The sequence below is a fragment of the Salvia miltiorrhiza genome, chromosome 1 (assembly GCF_028751815.1).
Source record: "Salvia miltiorrhiza cultivar Shanhuang (shh) chromosome 1, IMPLAD_Smil_shh, whole genome shotgun sequence".
NCBI classification, from domain to species: Eukaryota; Viridiplantae; Streptophyta; class Magnoliopsida; order Lamiales; family Lamiaceae; genus Salvia; species Salvia miltiorrhiza.
This window is the reverse complement of record NC_080387.1, coordinates 76,890,380-76,908,313: the sequence shown is the minus strand read 5'-3', so window position 1 is coordinate 76,908,313 and position 17,934 is coordinate 76,890,380. Positions and strand designations below refer to the sequence as shown.

General features: G+C 31.7%; 1 protein-coding gene and 1 long non-coding RNA gene across 2 annotated transcripts; both read right to left on the bottom strand.

Moving 5' to 3' along the window:
• Positions 1 to 2,579: 2,579 nt before the first annotated feature.
• On the bottom strand, positions 2,580 to 4,333 carry LOC131006372 (uncharacterized). The gene is made up of 3 exons (XR_009095498.1): positions 4,113 to 4,333; positions 3,089 to 3,232; positions 2,580 to 2,669 (listed from the first exon to the last, which is right to left on the bottom strand). It is a non-coding gene; the product is annotated as an uncharacterized LOC131006372 (long non-coding RNA).
• Positions 4,334 to 16,041: 11,708 nt separating this feature from the next.
• On the bottom strand, positions 16,042 to 17,515 carry LOC131014065 (receptor like protein 22-like). Its single transcript, XM_057941989.1, has 2 exons — positions 16,744 to 17,515; positions 16,042 to 16,070 (listed from the first exon to the last, which is right to left on the bottom strand). The coding sequence occupies exons 1-2, from the start codon at positions 17,513 to 17,515 to the stop codon at positions 16,042 to 16,044; spliced, it is 801 nt and encodes a 266-aa protein (XP_057797972.1).
• Between the last annotated feature and the right edge of the window lie 419 nt (positions 17,516 to 17,934).

The window sequence follows — 17,934 nt, the reverse complement described above, 5'->3', positions numbered from 1 at the left end:
TACATACTAATTTGAATGGAGAATCAATATTATTCGAGAATAATTTATTAAATATATTTGATATTAATACGAACTTTGAAGATATAAATTAGACGAACTGTTTTCCAATTTTTTTTTTCATTTTTAATTCTTCTTTATTTTTATTTTTTTCATTATTTAGAAAAAACAAATTCATTTTTTCCATCGTCACACCCCACTCTCCTAATTCTGCCTTCCAAATCCGTCCTTTCTATTCAACTTCCATTATTGTTGAGCTCACAAAGTCTCTCTATTTCCCTATCAGTTTAAATTACAGTTAACATTATAACTTATATTGAACCTTCGGAACTATAATTATATCAATCATGAAATGCATTAAAGCATCATTTCTAAAAATGTATTCGATGGTAGATGTTTCAATCAATGTGACACAACCAGAATAATTTATGTTAAGAGGCTTAGTTCAAACAGCAAAACTGATGCACCAAAAGATTCTATGTCATCAACCGCGTGTAGATATTGAATTGTATTTGTTTGGATATTTGGTCTAGTAATACAACCAACTTAAATTCAGGAAAAATTCAGCCTTTACTACATAAATTATTACCGAATTGTAATTACAATATATCTAATTAAGCACGACAGAAGTCTCACAGAGCAAACTAAACTAATGAATTACAACAAATTAACAATTTAATTTGTTTCAGAAAGTGGTAGCATGTAAGTCGACCTAATTCAAAAAGATAAAAGAGAAAGAGAGAAACAAATTAAAATGAAGAAAAAGTAAGACACATATTAAAATAACCATCTTCAAATCAAAGTATCAACTCCTCCTCTCTGTTGGTGTTACTCTAATAATAATGTAACCAATTCCAATTCCAACTATGAATCCACTTCCATATCCCATCACCACACTTCTCCATCCAAATCCATCTATAAATCCATACTCTTCTTCTTCATCATCTTCTTCTTCTGGCCCGATCAGCTGCCCATGTAACTGATCTTGACCTTTCAAGGTGATTGTCATCTCCATGTAAACTACAAAGTTCAAATCCTCATAATTGTATATTAATTTCAGTTTGAATTTCCTTCACATCCATCATTGCTCTAAAATTCTTGAAATGTCTTTGAGGTAGAGATCCCCCAAATGCATTCCTCGATATATCTAAAACTTGCAACTTGGGAAACGAAAGGTAGCTTTGCGAAGGCAACGACATGTTACCATCAAATTTGTTAGACTTCAAAACTAGCACTCGAAGCTAAGGAAGAGCTTCCATCCAAAATGGAAATTTGTCTAGTATTCTATTATTTCCGACATCGAGGCTCTTAAGACTTTTGCAATTGATTAAGGATTTAGGTAATCTTCCTTGCAATTTATTACCACTCAAATTGATGGAGATAAGACTACACCCTTTTATGAATATTGATGGAATGAGGCCACTAAAGTGATTTGCATTTAAATGAAAGATGAGCAAAGATTGGAAGTTTTGAAAGCACTGTGGAATTGTCCCTTCCAAACTGTTATTTGAGAGAAGAAGAACATCAAGGGATGTCAAGTTGCAGATGGAGGATGGAAGCTCACCATTTAATTTGTTGGAAGAGAGCCATAAACCCCACAAATTTGATAGATTTCCAATGGTAGATGGTATTGGACCTGAAAATTAGAGAACCCTTCATACATATCACTTTAAAGATGGAGCAGAAGAAAGACATTTTTTTAAAAATTTAAAGATGGAGCAGATGTACTTGAAAACAAACATTGAAACTTGCAGATGGATGATGGAAACTCACCATTTAATTTATTGGAAGAGAGCCGTAAATACTGCAGATTTGATAGATTTTCAATGGTGGATGGTATTGGACCTGAAAATTCGAGAACCCTTCACACAAATCACTTTAAAGATAGAGCATAATAAATTTATGAGATCGAGGAATATCTTGGTCAACATTAATTCACATGAAGTACTTAATTATTAAATGATCTTTTGTTACAAATCTTATTACATCTTCTATTCCTATAGCACCTATACACAGCACGTATACTCCACAACATCATAATTTAACAAATCATTTGGTAACATTGAGAAAATAGAAAATCCAGTATGTACGGAAACAGAAAATCCAACAATGGTTTGGAGTATTTAATTAATTAAGCACAAACTAATCATATGAGAACAAGCAAGCAAGCTAAAAAACAAAATTAGAAACATATGATAGTTTTTAAAAATTTATATCAATCATGTTCAATTTCATACAGTACATGCAATGACAAAGGAAATACTCCCTCCGTCCCACTATTGTTGGCCACATTCTTTTCGGCACGGAGATTAAGAAATTGAGTGTTATGTTTTAATTGAGTGTGGCCCACCAAAATTAATGAGTAATTTTGGCATTTTTAGAAAGTGGCCAACAATTGTTGATTTAATTAGTGAGCAATTGTTGACTTGATTAAAGTAAACTTTGTCATTTTTAGAAAGTGACCAACAATAGTGGGACAAACCAAAAAGGAAATGTGGCCAACAATATTGGGACGGAGGGAGTAGCAAAATTTGTCTATTATCTGAACTCGCATTTGAAAGAAAAAAAAGGGGGGGGGGAAATAATGTTTAATAAATCACCATTTAATTGGTTGGAAGAGAGCTCTAGCCACTACAGATTTGATAGATTCTCAATGGTGAATGGTATTGTACCTGAAAGTTGGTAGTAAACCTTCTCAGGAATTACTTGGCAGATAATTTGGATATATAAGAATACAAATCTACTTCCTTTAAATAAATAAAAAAATGCACATATCATTTCACCAATGCCTGCTATTTTACTTTATACATACATGTATATATCACCTCTATCATTGTTGTGAAATTTTTGAAATATCTTTCAATAAATGCTTAGGAAATGGAAGGTTGGTTCGTGAAGACTACATCTCTTCTAAATTGACTTGTATTTAAATGAAAGATGACTAAAGAAAATATTGAAGGGATTCGAAGTTGCAAATGAAGAATGGAAGCTAGCAAGCAGAGACAACAATGATCACTTTGGACGATGAACAAACTCTTGCTTATAAATTTAAGACATATATGTATGTATTCATATTGTGAAAGGGACATACCATTTAAAGAGGCATCCCGAAGGTGTAGTTCATGGAGAGTTGTGATGTTCCAAATTTGTCTTGGAAATGGTTCACAAAGATTGTTGTAACTCATGTCTAATATCTCCAAATTATTAAGATTATCAATCTCTTTTGGAATACCACCTGTGAAATTGTATTAAATCATGACAACTCGATTTGAATCATGAGGTATAATCATATTTTACAAATAGTATGAACTCCAAAATCATAAGTATTGAAAGGGAATATACTTGTGATATACAAATCTGCAAGTATATGGGCTGAACTGCAAACAATTCGTTTAGATCGATGTAAACAGAGTCAAAGCAATTATAGACAATCCAAAATATTAATCAAGAAACTAAAATTGAGGAAACATATAAAACCTTTTCAAACGAATTAAAGATTTATACTACAAAACTGCTTTTGTAGTACTGAATTTCCGTTGCAAATTCACAAGATCTTAAGAAATTAAATTAGTGTGTGGTAATAAAGTCAATAGAGTGAATAAAGTGAAAAAGTCATTCCATATAAAGAAATTGATCAACTTAGTTGGGACCGTCCAAAAAGGAATATTGATCTAAGTTGGTTGGGACAGAGAGATTATGATTTTTTCAACAAAATTTATTTCTGCCGAAAAATAAAAATGCACGGCTGACAATGATTCAACATAAAAATGTGCGTGCCTGAGGAGTTTGATTAATGAATTTTAAAACAGACAAATACAACTTATTGAAGATTAATGATTATTGAAGTTGAATTTCCCAATCGTGCAAATCATTTTGGCGGTTTCAGTTTGATTCTTCGGTTCTTCCAAACTCTGGGATTGGGTGGTGGGGTTAGCATTCACACAAAATCAACTCAGTTTTTAAAAATCTGAAATTAAAATTAACGATGTGCATGCATACAAGAAGTAAATGATGAAACTGAATGACATTATCAACTAATTTCTAGAATATCAATAGAAACGAGATTAGTAAAGGATCAAACTAGTTAAATTCTCAGTATAGAAATAAGAAGATACCTCTCAAATAGTTCCAACCAAGATCCAATTCCTTTAGCAGTGTGATATTCCCAATTTGTTTAGACACATTTCCACCAAAGTTGTTGGATGACAAGTCAATAATCTCGAGTTGTGGACATTAGTACAAACTCGACGGTATATCTCCTTCCAATTTGTTCCACGACAGGTGAAGTAGTTTGAGTCTTTGAAGGTTATTGTGCGTGCAGATGTCCATTGGTAGTCGACCTGATAGAATTAGTGTATAAATAAATAGATTCTACTATCGAGATATTATACGTGATCCTACTCTTTCCAGTTATTATACGTAAATGATATTTTCACTAACAACAAATGACACTTTTATCAATAACAAATGAAATTATGCATACAAAACCTGAGGTAAAATGATATTTTTCTTAATAACAACGGATACTTTTTTAAATGCAAATAATACTTCGCAAATGATATTTTATTATAAAAGTAAATGATACTTTGTATAAAAATAAATGTTATATTACAAATGACACTTTTAATAACAAAAAATGATATTGTATCTGGATCCTGGAGATAGCGGAATATTTTAAATTTTGTCATTCATCAGTATATATTGCATTGTTCATCAGTATATACTGTCTTGTTCGTTAGTATATATATCTTATTCATTACCAATTTTTTAAATTTTATTTTTCATCAGTATATACATCTTGTTCGTTATATATACGTCTTGTTCATTAATATTATATGTCTTATTCATTGTCCTCGTGTTACACGAAAAATAGGGGGTCTCACTGGAGCGTGCCCCTATATATATATATATATATATATATATATATAGGGTAGGGTTAATATAAAAACCCCTCTTAAGATGAAAACTAGGAACCAATTTAAAGTCATTGATTTAAATAAAATAGATGGCTGGGATTAAACTACAGATGCACAATTTCGATTGCATAGATGCACAGTTTCAATTGCATAGATGCACAATTTCGATTTGCTTGAGTATTTTGCATTGTTGATTTCAATTGCATAAATTGCTATTTTTTAAGTGCACAGTAAAATATAATAGATGCACAATTTCTTTTGTTGACTAAATCCAAACCATTAGATCTAATATTTAAAAGGTCAAGATTAGGTTCCTAGTTCTCATTTTAACAGAGGTTTTTATTAGAACCTCTTCATATATATATATATATATATATATATATATATATATATATATATATATATAGGGTTAGCTTATATTGAGATTTTAAATATTTTGAGATTTTGAGATAAATGAACATATCAATAAATTCTTTGAACATAACCAATATAACTGATGAACATATGAATCTATTTAATTTATTTAAAAAACACGCCACTTGTAGGGATTGAACCCTAGACCAACGCGCGTTCATAAAAATTAATTGACATGTTCATCAAAATGTACTTATATGTTCATTTATCTCAAAATCTCAAAATATATATAAATCTCAATTGAACCAATTCCTATATATATATATATATATATATATATATATATATATATATATATATATATATATATATATATAGGGAGAAGATCCATAGAGAATGCTAAATATTTTGAGAATAGAGAATGCGTGAAAAAATAACGAATAAGTCTATAATTTCGATGAATAAATCAATGTAGCGCGTGAATAAGATTTTGGCCTGGGTTCGAATCCTGAGAGAGGCGAGATTTTCACTATATTTACTGAATACATCTGTTCATTAATTATGCTGATTTGTTCATAAAATTTATAGATTTATTCGGTATTCTTCATTCTCTCGAAAAATATAATTCTCTATGGATCCTCCCCCTATATATATATATATATAGGCTAAAGTTCAATGAAGAAGGCCTAAATGTAAGAAAGAAGAGAGAAGTAATCTAATCCGTTGATCTTATCTAATCTAACGGACATGATTTATTCACGCCATGTTCAACGGATTTTTTCGTTGAACATATGGGGGGTCGAAACCCAAAACCCCCAAAAATATTGTATATATTCACGAATGTTCAACGAAAAAATCCGTTGAACATGGCGTGAATAAATCATGTTCGTTAGATTAGATAAGATCAACGGATGAGATTACTTCTCTCTTCGAGAATTATCTTTTTCGAGAGAACGAACAAATGTATATATTTTACGAACAGATCAACATAAGTAATGAACAAACGTATTTAGTAAAAATATAGAAAAACTCGCCACCAGCAGGATTCGAACCCGGGGCAAATTGTTGTTCATGCGGTACATTGACCTGTTCATTAAAATTATAGGTCTGTTCGTTTTTATTTTACGAATTCTCTATTCTCCACAATATTTAGCTTCTCTGTTGAACCATTCTCTCTCTATATATATATATATATATATATATATATATATATAGGAATTGGTTCAATTGAGAAGCTCAAATGTGTTGAGAAGTTGAGAAGCAATGTAATAGATGAACATGTTAGTACATTTTGATGAACATGGTAATTAGACACTATATAAATAAATTCTTTGAACATACCAAATACAACTGACGAACATACGAATCTATTTAATTTGTTAAAAAATACGTCACCGCCAATGATCGAACCCCAGATCAAACTTGTGTTCATAAAAACTAATTGGCATGTTCATCTATTAAATTGCTTCTCAACTTCTCAACACATTTGAGCTTCTCAATATAACCTAACCCATATATATATATATATATATAGGCTAAGGTTCAATGAAGAAGGCCTAAATGTAAGAAAGAAGAAAGAAGTAATCTTGGCCCTCCATACTAAGAAATCTGTCGGTCCATATTGATAATCAAATTCGGCAGATCATATTTCATTGAAGGACATCATTGTAAATTACTTATATATGATATGCGTTTGTTTCCTTATATTGTGCTAATCAAATCATCCTAATCTTATGTTCTTATATTCGGCAGATCACAAAATCAGGGACGTGTATCTTCTTATTTTTGGCATTATGTTCGAGTATTCCTTTTTAATGCATTATCAATAATAGTTAATTATTATTTTATGTTATCAAAAAGTCAGCTAACGTTTATCACCCATTATGTTCAAGTATTCATTTTTTGGGCATTATGTTTGAGTATTCTTTTTTTTTCTTTCTCATAGTTTATCGAATTATGATAAAATTGATGAATTTAGATGATATACGACCAATATAATTGAGTAACTACTTAGTTGTTCCGATGAACATAAAGAGTGTTTAGTTGAACTTTTTTAATATAAGATGATGGTACCATGTTCAACACAAATATTGGATGGTTCATTAAGTGCTACACGATGGTACCATGTTCAACACAAATATTGGATGGTTCATTAAGTGCTACACATATGTTCGATATAAATATACAGATGATGGCACCATGTTTATTTTAAATCCATTGAACTTATATTGAATCGATTTTGAACAAATAGTTATATCCTTTGAACTTTAATGAACAAATCTCAATTTCTGGATGAACATAACTCAAATTTTGCAATGAATATTGTATTAATTATGATGAACATATTTTACTGATTTGATGAACATATTTTGCTAATTTGAACGTAATTTGTTGAACAAATAGTTATATCATTTGAACTTTGCTAGACTATCCCAGATTGATGAAATTATATTTTTTAGATGAACATAACTATTAATGTACAAATCTCAAGTAACAATAACCTTTCTTATGCATGCTTCTGTTTGGATGTAAATGATATGCATGAAAACTATTCTCAATCTATCTACAGTACAAAAAACAATTGAAAGAGAACGAAAAAAAAAATTCAAGGATAGAATACATATGTCCTAGGTCAGGACCTTTATTAATTGTCTTACCACCCCCGGATTGAATCCCAAAGCCCGAGACTCTTCATAAAGTACACACTTTCGACATAAAAAGGTCAAAATGATAATTTAACCACTATTTGGGAATGTTTCCGGAAACATAATAGAGTGGTTTGTAGCATTGGAGCAATATATCTCTGCACGGACAAGATTTGCATACTTCAATAGAATTAAGCAATGTAAGCAACTTCCAGTTTAGTGCAAGTTAAATAGAGAAGAAACACGTATAACTACTTCCTACATCTTCACTGACGATCCCTTGTGCGTCGAATAAATATTCCGAAAGCTTTCCCATGGCGAGTGACAGATCAATGCTCTGAAATAATGCTCTTATCTTCAATTTGTAATGTAAAATCTGGGATTTAGCCTTCTCGAGCTCCTTCTCTGGCTTTAATTTGTCCAAGCTGCAAATCTAGAGAGAAAAGAAAGATTTTCTCCGAAAAAAAAGAGATGTCTTGTAGAAATAAAATAAAACTTGATACGCAAACATAGTCTGCCAAAGTTTTGAGTAATCTATAAAGGTCAAGAAAAATTCCACTAGATGTTACATTTTAATCTGCAAAGTTTCACTGTAACTATTGAATCATACGATGCCATCTCTACCATGAAGAGAAAATAACTACATATGGTATGTTATCTTAAACTCAATTCCCCAACCAATAGAGGCTGAAACACACAGAACTTCATCTTATCTTAATTCAAATCATGATACTGTCAATATATTGCAGCAAAAGGCCCCATCTATAGTTAGAAACAGCTTCAACAAAACAATTCAAACAAAATACTGAAAAGAGACTTATACATAATATTTTTAATGAACTAATTATATATTTTTAATGAACTAATTAAAAACAATTCAAACAAATTACTGAAAAGAGACTTAAACATAATATTTTTTAATGAACTTAATGAACTAATTATATATTTTTAATGAACTATCAACACACAAAAAAAAAAACATATCATCTTCATCCAAAAAATAAAAACATAAAAGATGCAGAAATTCTTACGACTTTGAAGAACATTAGTCCTTCGTCGTCCGTTGAGAGCTCGCACCTCTTTATTCAGTCGTCGGAATAGCGCGCCGGCAATCCTGGTTACGACGTGGATACGAACTCCTCCACCTTCTTCACATAAGATGGGCAGAGGCTGCGGCTGCATCTGCAGCGCAGGCCAGCGGGGCCGTGGACAGAGGCGATCGGGGGAGGCCGGACCACCAGAGGTGAACTGGGGGTGGGGGAGGCGCCGAGGCGGCGGACTAGGGTCTGGGGTGGGAGGCGGACATGAGAGAGATACCCTACCTTTCGTGACTTTCGTCTTCCGTTCGAAGATGAATGAGTGCAGTATGGATTAAACAAATTCGTTGAAAATCCCATACAATCAGCATCCAGAAGAGATTTGAGAAAATCATGAGATTTGATTATATTTCCTTAATTCTGATGAACTAAAATTGACCTATATAACCCTATCGAATTTAGAACTAATTTTCAGACTTTATATTAATTAATGAAACGATATTGAGAATAAAATCTGAACCGTTGGATTCAGTGAAAGTAAGGGACTAGATTACTTCCTTCTTCTTACTCTAATAGGCCTTTTCTATAGAAATGAACCCTATATATATATATATAGAATTGAACCCTATATATATATATATATATATATATATATATATAGGGAGAGGCTAAAATAAAAACATTTTTTACAGTATAAAATAGGAACACTCGTGGGCCTTTAGATTAAGAAGAATCAATGGTTAGATTTATGCCCATATTAGTAAGTAATATTATTCGCTGCTTTTATAATGGGTCATTTCGGTAAATTTGTTTTTAATGAAATCAATCATTCCATAAATTAAGGGATTAGGTGATTAATCCTAGGGATAATTATCAATTTTAGATTTCAATTTCTTTATACTTTAAATAAAATCGTCAAAAACATATCTTCAATAATTCTATCATGAATTTAGGTTTATTTATTTATTTATCTATTATTATTATTATTATTATTATTATTATGTGTGATCTTTTTCGTTCATTATGTTATTATTATTTTGTGGAATAGTGGTTTGGTTAATTATTATTTGTATCATTTATTTTATATCAAACTTTGACGAATTTAACATATTATAATATGAATTCACAATGATGTATGTATGAATTATTTAATTATCATGGATTTTGGCAAGAAATAAATTAACTATTATTTGGTGTAGTGTACGAGCATCTTTAAAAAACATAATTTCAATGTTTGAGATTAGTTTAGTGTTTTTTTAATAATTCGTTAATTTATTTTTTCATGGTTAAAGGTCTTAATTATTCACTAGAGTACTGGTATATATGTTGATTTTAGACTTTTTTTCTTTTTGGCCAAAATTCATGATAATCAAATAATTCATATATAAAACTATTATGAATTATTATTATAATGTACTGAATTCCTCAAAGTTATTATGAACAAAAAAAGACCATAAATTATGATAAAAAAAAAACCTAGATTCATTGTAAAATTAAATTTAACTTTTTATTATTGTTTGCGTTTTTTTAAAAATAATTCATGAACATAATTAAAGTTCTTAAAAATAAAGGTATTATTATTTTGTGATATTTTATTATGAATTCATACATTCATACTTGATAAGTCATAACACAATTCATACATTCATACTTGATAATCCATACATTCATAATTGATAATTCATCAAAGATTAAATTCATACATTCATACTTGATTATAACATTAAATTTATAGATGAATACTCCATAGTTCATTACAGGCAAATTATAACACATTTTGGATTATATGAAATTGCTTATAATGTTATATCTTGTCAAAATGCAAATATGAAATGCACACATTCATTTATATCATCATGAAAATTTAGATCGATATCGCTTACAGTTCATTACAAATTATTCCCCATTTACTAAAATTGCATTGATTTCAGACATGATTGTTGTTCATGATTAGTATGAATTAAACATTAATATGCATGAATTAATATGTATGAATTATTCAGTATAATTAGTATGAATTAAACATTAATATGTATGAATTAATATGTAGGAATTATTGACTATGATTAGTATGAATTAAACATTAATATGTATGAATTAATATGTATGAATTATTCAGTATGATTAGTATGAATTAAACATTTATTTATATGTTTTTAATAGTTTCATTAATTTATAATCATGAATGGCGTAAAATTTTTGCAAAAAAGATTTGTTTCAAAGATCATTCTAATTCACATATATATTAATTGATTCATATATTAATTCCATAATAATATTGCACACAAATCGGAAGAAGATTAGTTGGTTATATGGAAGATCACACGCCACTTCCAATTTTACCCTTTGACGCATTAATCTCTGCATTTGAGGAAGGAATTCAGCGAATTAAAGAGGCAGTTGTCTTTTAAATCAAAACCGTTCAAAAACTGAAGATCTATGGTCTGGATTTGATCTTATTTTATATACTAAGGATAGTTTTCTATATAGCCTCCCCCTATATATATATATATATACATCGCTCATGTGACAAAAAATAGTATTAGTAAGAGACGATTCGAGTTTTAATATTGTGAGTGGAAAAAAGGTTTAACTTAAAAAGTAGAGTTTATAATGATAATTAATTGTATTGTGAGTGGAGAATAATGTCCACCATGTGATAAATAGTTTTCAAAAGAATTTAAAGGGACTAAAGTTTGTGAATATTTTAAAATGACAAAAAATACTATTTTTTTGTGGACGGAGTAAATATTAATTAATCATAATTAGTACGCCCTCTAGTGCATCGCGAGCTAAAGTGAATGAGTTAAAGTGATTACTGGCCAATAATTTAATCCAAAGAAAATTTGGTGACTGTCGGTGAAGAGAAATAAACTCTGAAGAAAGAAAATGTGAACGTCAATGGGGGCAGTTGTGGATGAAACAAAAGGTGTGTTGATAATTATTGTTTAGGATTATCTTAGATATTTAAAAATAACATAAGTAAAATTTTAGCACATTTCAAGACCTTGATAAATACTATTATGTGAGCTAATATCTCATTACAAGGGTGGGACTGAAAAAATTCAAATAATGAAAATAAAAATATTCATACATCTTATCAATTATGAAATGTAAATTAACGTTGTCCAACTATATGAAATTAATTGAATATAAGAATCTCTTGTGATATTTTGTTTTTTGAGTACTTAACGTGATCTTACAATAATGGTTATTAGATTTGACATCAAAATCCGTTGATTCTCAAACCCCAAAACGAAAAAAGTAAATAATAATTATGACAAAATGGTAAATTAACTTTTTTGAGCCTTGGAAAAGCCTCCAATCATCTTTTCTTTTATGATGGATATAACTATAAAATAATGCAAAACTTGAAAAACAAAGCATGAAATTGAATGACGTCATCATCAATTGATTTCGAGATAATCAGTTAAATTATCAGTTAAATTAGTTAAATTATTAGTATTAAGATAAGACGTACCATACCTTTATCAAATAGATTGGAGTTGACCAAGTTGAAATTTTTTACAAAATTAGATCTTTCGATGTTTGAAATTTTCCTATATCTCATTCAATCATATATTCATGGTCTTCGCAAAAATAAAACATTTCATTCCAATTGGTGATTAAAGCACATTAAAGTTTCTCATTTGTAGTAGTTTTAAGGATTGCATTTTAAGAATTTTTGTATTTTCTTGTATCATTATAATTATAATATGAACATGTATTACATCCGATAACAAAAATATTTTTTCAAATTTTATTAAATTTTACTGTTATGACACCATTTTTCAATTTTTTTTAAATTTTTTCACATCGTGAGATGTAGATACACAGCACCTTTCACGCCTTTAAATGTCAAAACATGAATTGACGCTAGATTGGGCCATTGAGCTTCAGGCCCAAAAAGGTTTTGTATGCAAAAGTGATTATTGGGCTGGGCTGGGTTGGTGGACTTACTTTTCAAGTTGGGTCAACCCTTCGTCCATGCTGTCATTTTGTCATTTTTCTCTGTCCACAATAAATGTGATTTTTTCATGGACATATAATTTTATACTTTTATCTCAATATTTACAAAAAAGTCATCCCGCACACTATTTATTAACAATTCAATTTTCATGGGATCTTTCTCTATTTCATACACATTTTTTAAATTTTTCTTTAAATCCATGTTCTTCTTTCTACACCATATTTATCGTGAACGGATGAAGTAATATTAAAAAAAATAAAATACCAAAAAGAGGATTAGTGATGAATTGGGCTTGGGGAGTTCAATTAAAGTAATTACCTAATATTAATTATTTCGAAAAGTTTTCATCTTTGGCGTGTTAATAATTTCGACGTCTAAACATATTTTTTGCTTTCTTCAAACTTTCTGATTATAAAAAGAGCTTTCGAAGGGGCTATGTTAGTAGAAAAGGGAACAAAATATGTCTGGGATTGAATTCTGGAGGGGTAAAATTTTTACCACATTTGTAAATTTTATTGATTTATTTATTCTCATTGTAAATATGTCTGCACTACTCTTTACACCAAAACTTTAGTGAAAGAATTTGGTATATGGTAACTAACAATGAGAATTGAAAAAAATATGTGATACACATTTTAGTCTTATGCATAAGTCAAAGTCTATTGCCCGTTGTGTAAGAGACGATTATATTTTCCTTTCAATCGATTTTTGAAAATTATCATGTCCAAGAAAAATACTAACTGAGAGTAATTTTCCATATAGAAGATGCCACTGGGCTCCCCAATAATTTGTTTATAGTAAAGAAATTTAATTATTCATTTTTCATTCCATATCTTGAGAGATCCGATTACTTATTGCAAGATATAGCACCAGAAATCGAACCATTAAATATTGCAAATTCAATTTCACAATGATTCTTCCTCTAATGATCAATGTTAACATACATGTGTGTGATTCAATTTCACGTACCATTAAATATTGCAAATTTAATTCATCCATGAAAATGTGATATATGTGTATCGATTTTTAGATTTGAATATAAATGGCATTTGTAGAGGTTGGGGCGGTGGCTGGTCTGGGCTGGGGATTTGTTGAGGTCAGGACGGCGGCAGCCATGGGTTGCTGTCGCTGGGATTTTTTAGAGGGAAGCGACTGTTGCGGCTTTGCTGTAATCGCCGGAAACCAGAGGGAGGCAACGGAACTCTTCGCCGTTGAAGGAGAGAAGTTCCCGGAGTTTAGTGAGAGAGGAAGAGTTTAGAGGTGTGCGTTGTTTGAGTCAGGGAGGCGAGAGGCTTGAGGGGCTCCTCGCCGGAAATTTCAGGCGGCAGCCTTAGGCGGTGGTAGATTTGGGGATCTGGGGGTTTATGGGAAGAGAGAGACGGCGCCGCCGCTCACAGGTGGGCGGCGGTGACCGAGGTAAAGGAGAGAGGAAGATGATGTGGTGAGTCGGGCAGGAGATGACGGGCGGCGGCTGGTTCGCTGCTTCGCCGGAGAAGAGAGGGAGCCGGGCGGATCTGTGTGAGCAGAGAGAGAGTTGAGCGGGTTTCATTTTCAGTGAGGAAGAAAAGGGTTAGAAGTCATGGGCTGAGTTTGGGCCTTAACTGATGGACTTTATTTTCATTTTATTTAAATTTAGTTGGGCCTTTATTTTATTTAAGGATTTTGGGGTGCAATTTTGATTTAAAGGATTTAGCTCTTAATTATTTTATTTTATTTGATTGGGCTGCATGTTATTTAATTAAAGAAATGTCTTTAATTAATTTAGTAATTAGACATAATTGGTTTAATTAATTAATTATTATTTTAATTATGATTGCATAATAATAATATAATTATTATGTGCATATATTAAGTGATTACTTATTATATGCTAAGCATGACATGAATTGGCATATGCATTTTTGCAAATAAAAGTACCTATGGTTTAAATTGGATTTCATTAAATCCAATTATTAAAGAAAAATCGAGTAAAGATATTGTTGGTGTCTTTGACTCAAGAACTTTCGTTTTCAATTATTTATTTATTAAATTTTGAAAACCCGGCTAAGTGAATCATAGAAAGATTAGCACACTCACTAAGAATTAAGATTAGTTTATGAGACCTATTAAGGATAAAATTTCTTGTAGGTTTTGTGGATCAAGGGGATTAGCACTGCTTTCCCAAGATGAGTTTATGTGATTATGATCTTCAGGCTTTGCCTAACCAGATGGGCTTACTTTCGAAATGTATAAAGTATGATTGAGTCATTAAGCTCTAAATGTTTCAATGAAATGCAAACTGTTTATTCAATTCAATGCAAACTGTTTATTCAATAAAATATTTTGTGCACTCTGCTCTGTTTAAGGCTCGCAAAGTTAATCAATTGAGGTTCTCTTATGACCTAACACGTTGTCTGAGAATCGTGTACACATGCTAGTTGACCTGGTGGGTTGATCTCCATCGGGCACTGGCCGAGGCGTTATAAGGGTGCTCGACGGGATGTGTTCCGGAGCATGCATCATGTAAGGCCTGCCTGGGTAGCGTCCCGAGGTCAATTCAACTTGTCTGAGTTACGTCCTCAGGGCAAGTGCAATGGGAGAAATGGATCCGTCGGTGGCTAAAAGGTCCGGGATCACAGCGAGTAACGGAAAGGGAGTGTGACATGTGCGCACAAATGAAAGAAATTATTTTAACATGCTTAGAAGTTATTTCACTTTAAAACTTTCTAAGTTATGTCAAGTGTGATTGGATAAACTGTCTTTATGAAAATATGAAATATTTCAGAAAATGCTTGCCCACTAAGTACATTAGTACTTAGCCCAAAAATACTTTCAAATGTTTTCAGGTTGGCTGGCTGGTGCTGACGGGACTGAGCTGAGGCTAGGGTTCAATTTTTATATAGACTTCCGTTGTAGTAACTCTTATACATCTTTTGTTTTCTCAACTTAAGATGACTTCATGTCGAGCTTCAATTTAAAATTTCTAGTTTTATGTTAATAAACGTTGGTTGTCAGAAGCATGAAGCAAAACTTGTGATCCAAAGGGGACTAGCCCGATTTGTTATCTTATTATTCGGGTTCAATAAGGATTTTCCCTTATGTTATTTTTATAAAATAGTTGCACCTCGATTGTATATATTCCTTCAAGAATTGGGGTGTGACACAGACCCACCTACCAAAAGACATTTGCTCGCATAACAACCTTCAAAGACTCAAACTACTTAGCCTGTGGGCGAACAAATTGGAGGGAGATATAGCATTGAGTTTGGGTCAACGTACACATCTTGAGAGTGTTGACTTGTCATGGAACAACTTTGGTGGAAATGTCCCTCGAGAAATTGGGAACATCACACAGCTTAAGGAATTATGCCTTAGTTGGAACAATTTGAAAGGTATGGTACGTCTTATCTTTATACTAATAATTTAACTGATTATCTCGAAATCAGCAAGTATTGTGAAACAAATTCAAGTATCACTTTTCAAAGAATACGCACAACGAAGAATGAAGAAAAATGTAAGAAAATCAGCAAAATCACTGTCGTTTTTTTTCTCGTGATGGCTTCTGGGGAGGCTTAGATCAATGCCTCACTTAGCAGCAGGAAATTTTATAAATTCTAAATCACAAACTCACGAGTAGCAATAGAAAAACAATTTGAAGTCCAGAAAAGAACAAAAAAGCAAGAAAGAAAAGCTCATAATATATATTTGTCTGCAATCAACTTCTCTGTGTGTTGGAGTAGCTCTCTTCCTTGTCTTCCTCTTCTTGTTCTTCTTGTATGTATATCCAACACCAAAAAAGAATTCCACCAACCATCTTGGCCTTCCAAATCGAATAATCCAACAACCAATTCCAATTCCAACTATGATTCCACTTCCATATCCCATCACCACACTTCTCCATCCAAATCCATCTATAAATCCATACTCATCATCTTCGTCATCTTGTTCTTCTGGCTGCATCCGCTGCCCATTCTCCTCGTTGCATTTTCTCGTCAACGGAAATCCACACAATCTCAAGTTTCCCACATATGAATCATTCTCAAATGTGGAAAACTGAGTAGATTGTGGTATTTGCCCCACGAGATCATTCATTGACAGGTTTAATTTCGCAAGAAATGTCAACCTCGTCAATTCACTTGGAATTCTTCCATCCAATTTGTTCGATGACAAGTCCAATGATTCAAGCACACTTATATTTCCAAGAGATGCAGGTATGTGTCCCATGAGATTATTGTGCGACAAATTCAAGTATCTCAAAGAATTCAGATTACCTATGGAATCTGGAATACTCCCTGAGAAATTGTTGGAGGATAAGTCAATGGTTGTAAAGGCTTCCAACAGTCTCGTCAATAACTGATCGAGACCTTTCAAAGTGATTCTCATCTCCAAAAATCTTTCAAAGCCATAATCTCTATACATTTGATTTTCCTTTACATCCATCATTGCTCTAAAACTCTTGAAATATCTTTGAGGTAGAGAGCCCACAAATTCGTTCTCTGATATATCTAAAACTTGCAGCTTAGGAAATGGAAGGTTGCTTCGTGAAGGCAGCGACATGTTACCATCAAACTTATTAGACTTCAAGACGAGCACTCGAAGCTCAGGAAGACCTTCCATCCAAAACGGAAATTCATCTTGTATTCTATTATTTCCAACGTCGAGACCCTTCAGACTTTTGCAATTGATTAAGGATTTCGGTAATCTTCCTTGCAATTTATTACCACTCAAATTGATGGACTGAAGACTACAACCTTTGATAAATATTGATGGAATGGGGCCACTAAAGTTATTTGCATTTAAATGAAATATGGACAACGATTTGCTCAAGTTTCGAAAGCATTGTGGAATTGTCCCTTCCAAACTGTTATTTGAGAGCAGAAGAAACAGAAGGGATGTCAAGTTGCAGATGCAGAATGGAAGCTCACCATTTAATTTGTTGGAAGAGAGCATTAAATACCCCAAATTTGATAGATTCCCAATGGTGGATGGTATTGGACCTGGAAGTTTGAGAAGTCAACATAGATATATATTGCTTT

What these genes read in the sequence shown, in the direction of transcription:
- LOC131014065 (XM_057941989.1), bottom strand. Translation starts at nt 17,515, where the DNA reads ATGGAAGGTCTTCCTGAGCTTCGAGTGCTCGTCTTGAAGTCTAATAAG. An exon ending in CATAGTTGGAATTGGAATTG is followed by an intron (nt 16,071 to 16,743) that starts GTTGTTGGATTA and finishes GTCTTTTGGTAG; the next exon opens with GTGGGTCTGTGTCACACCCC.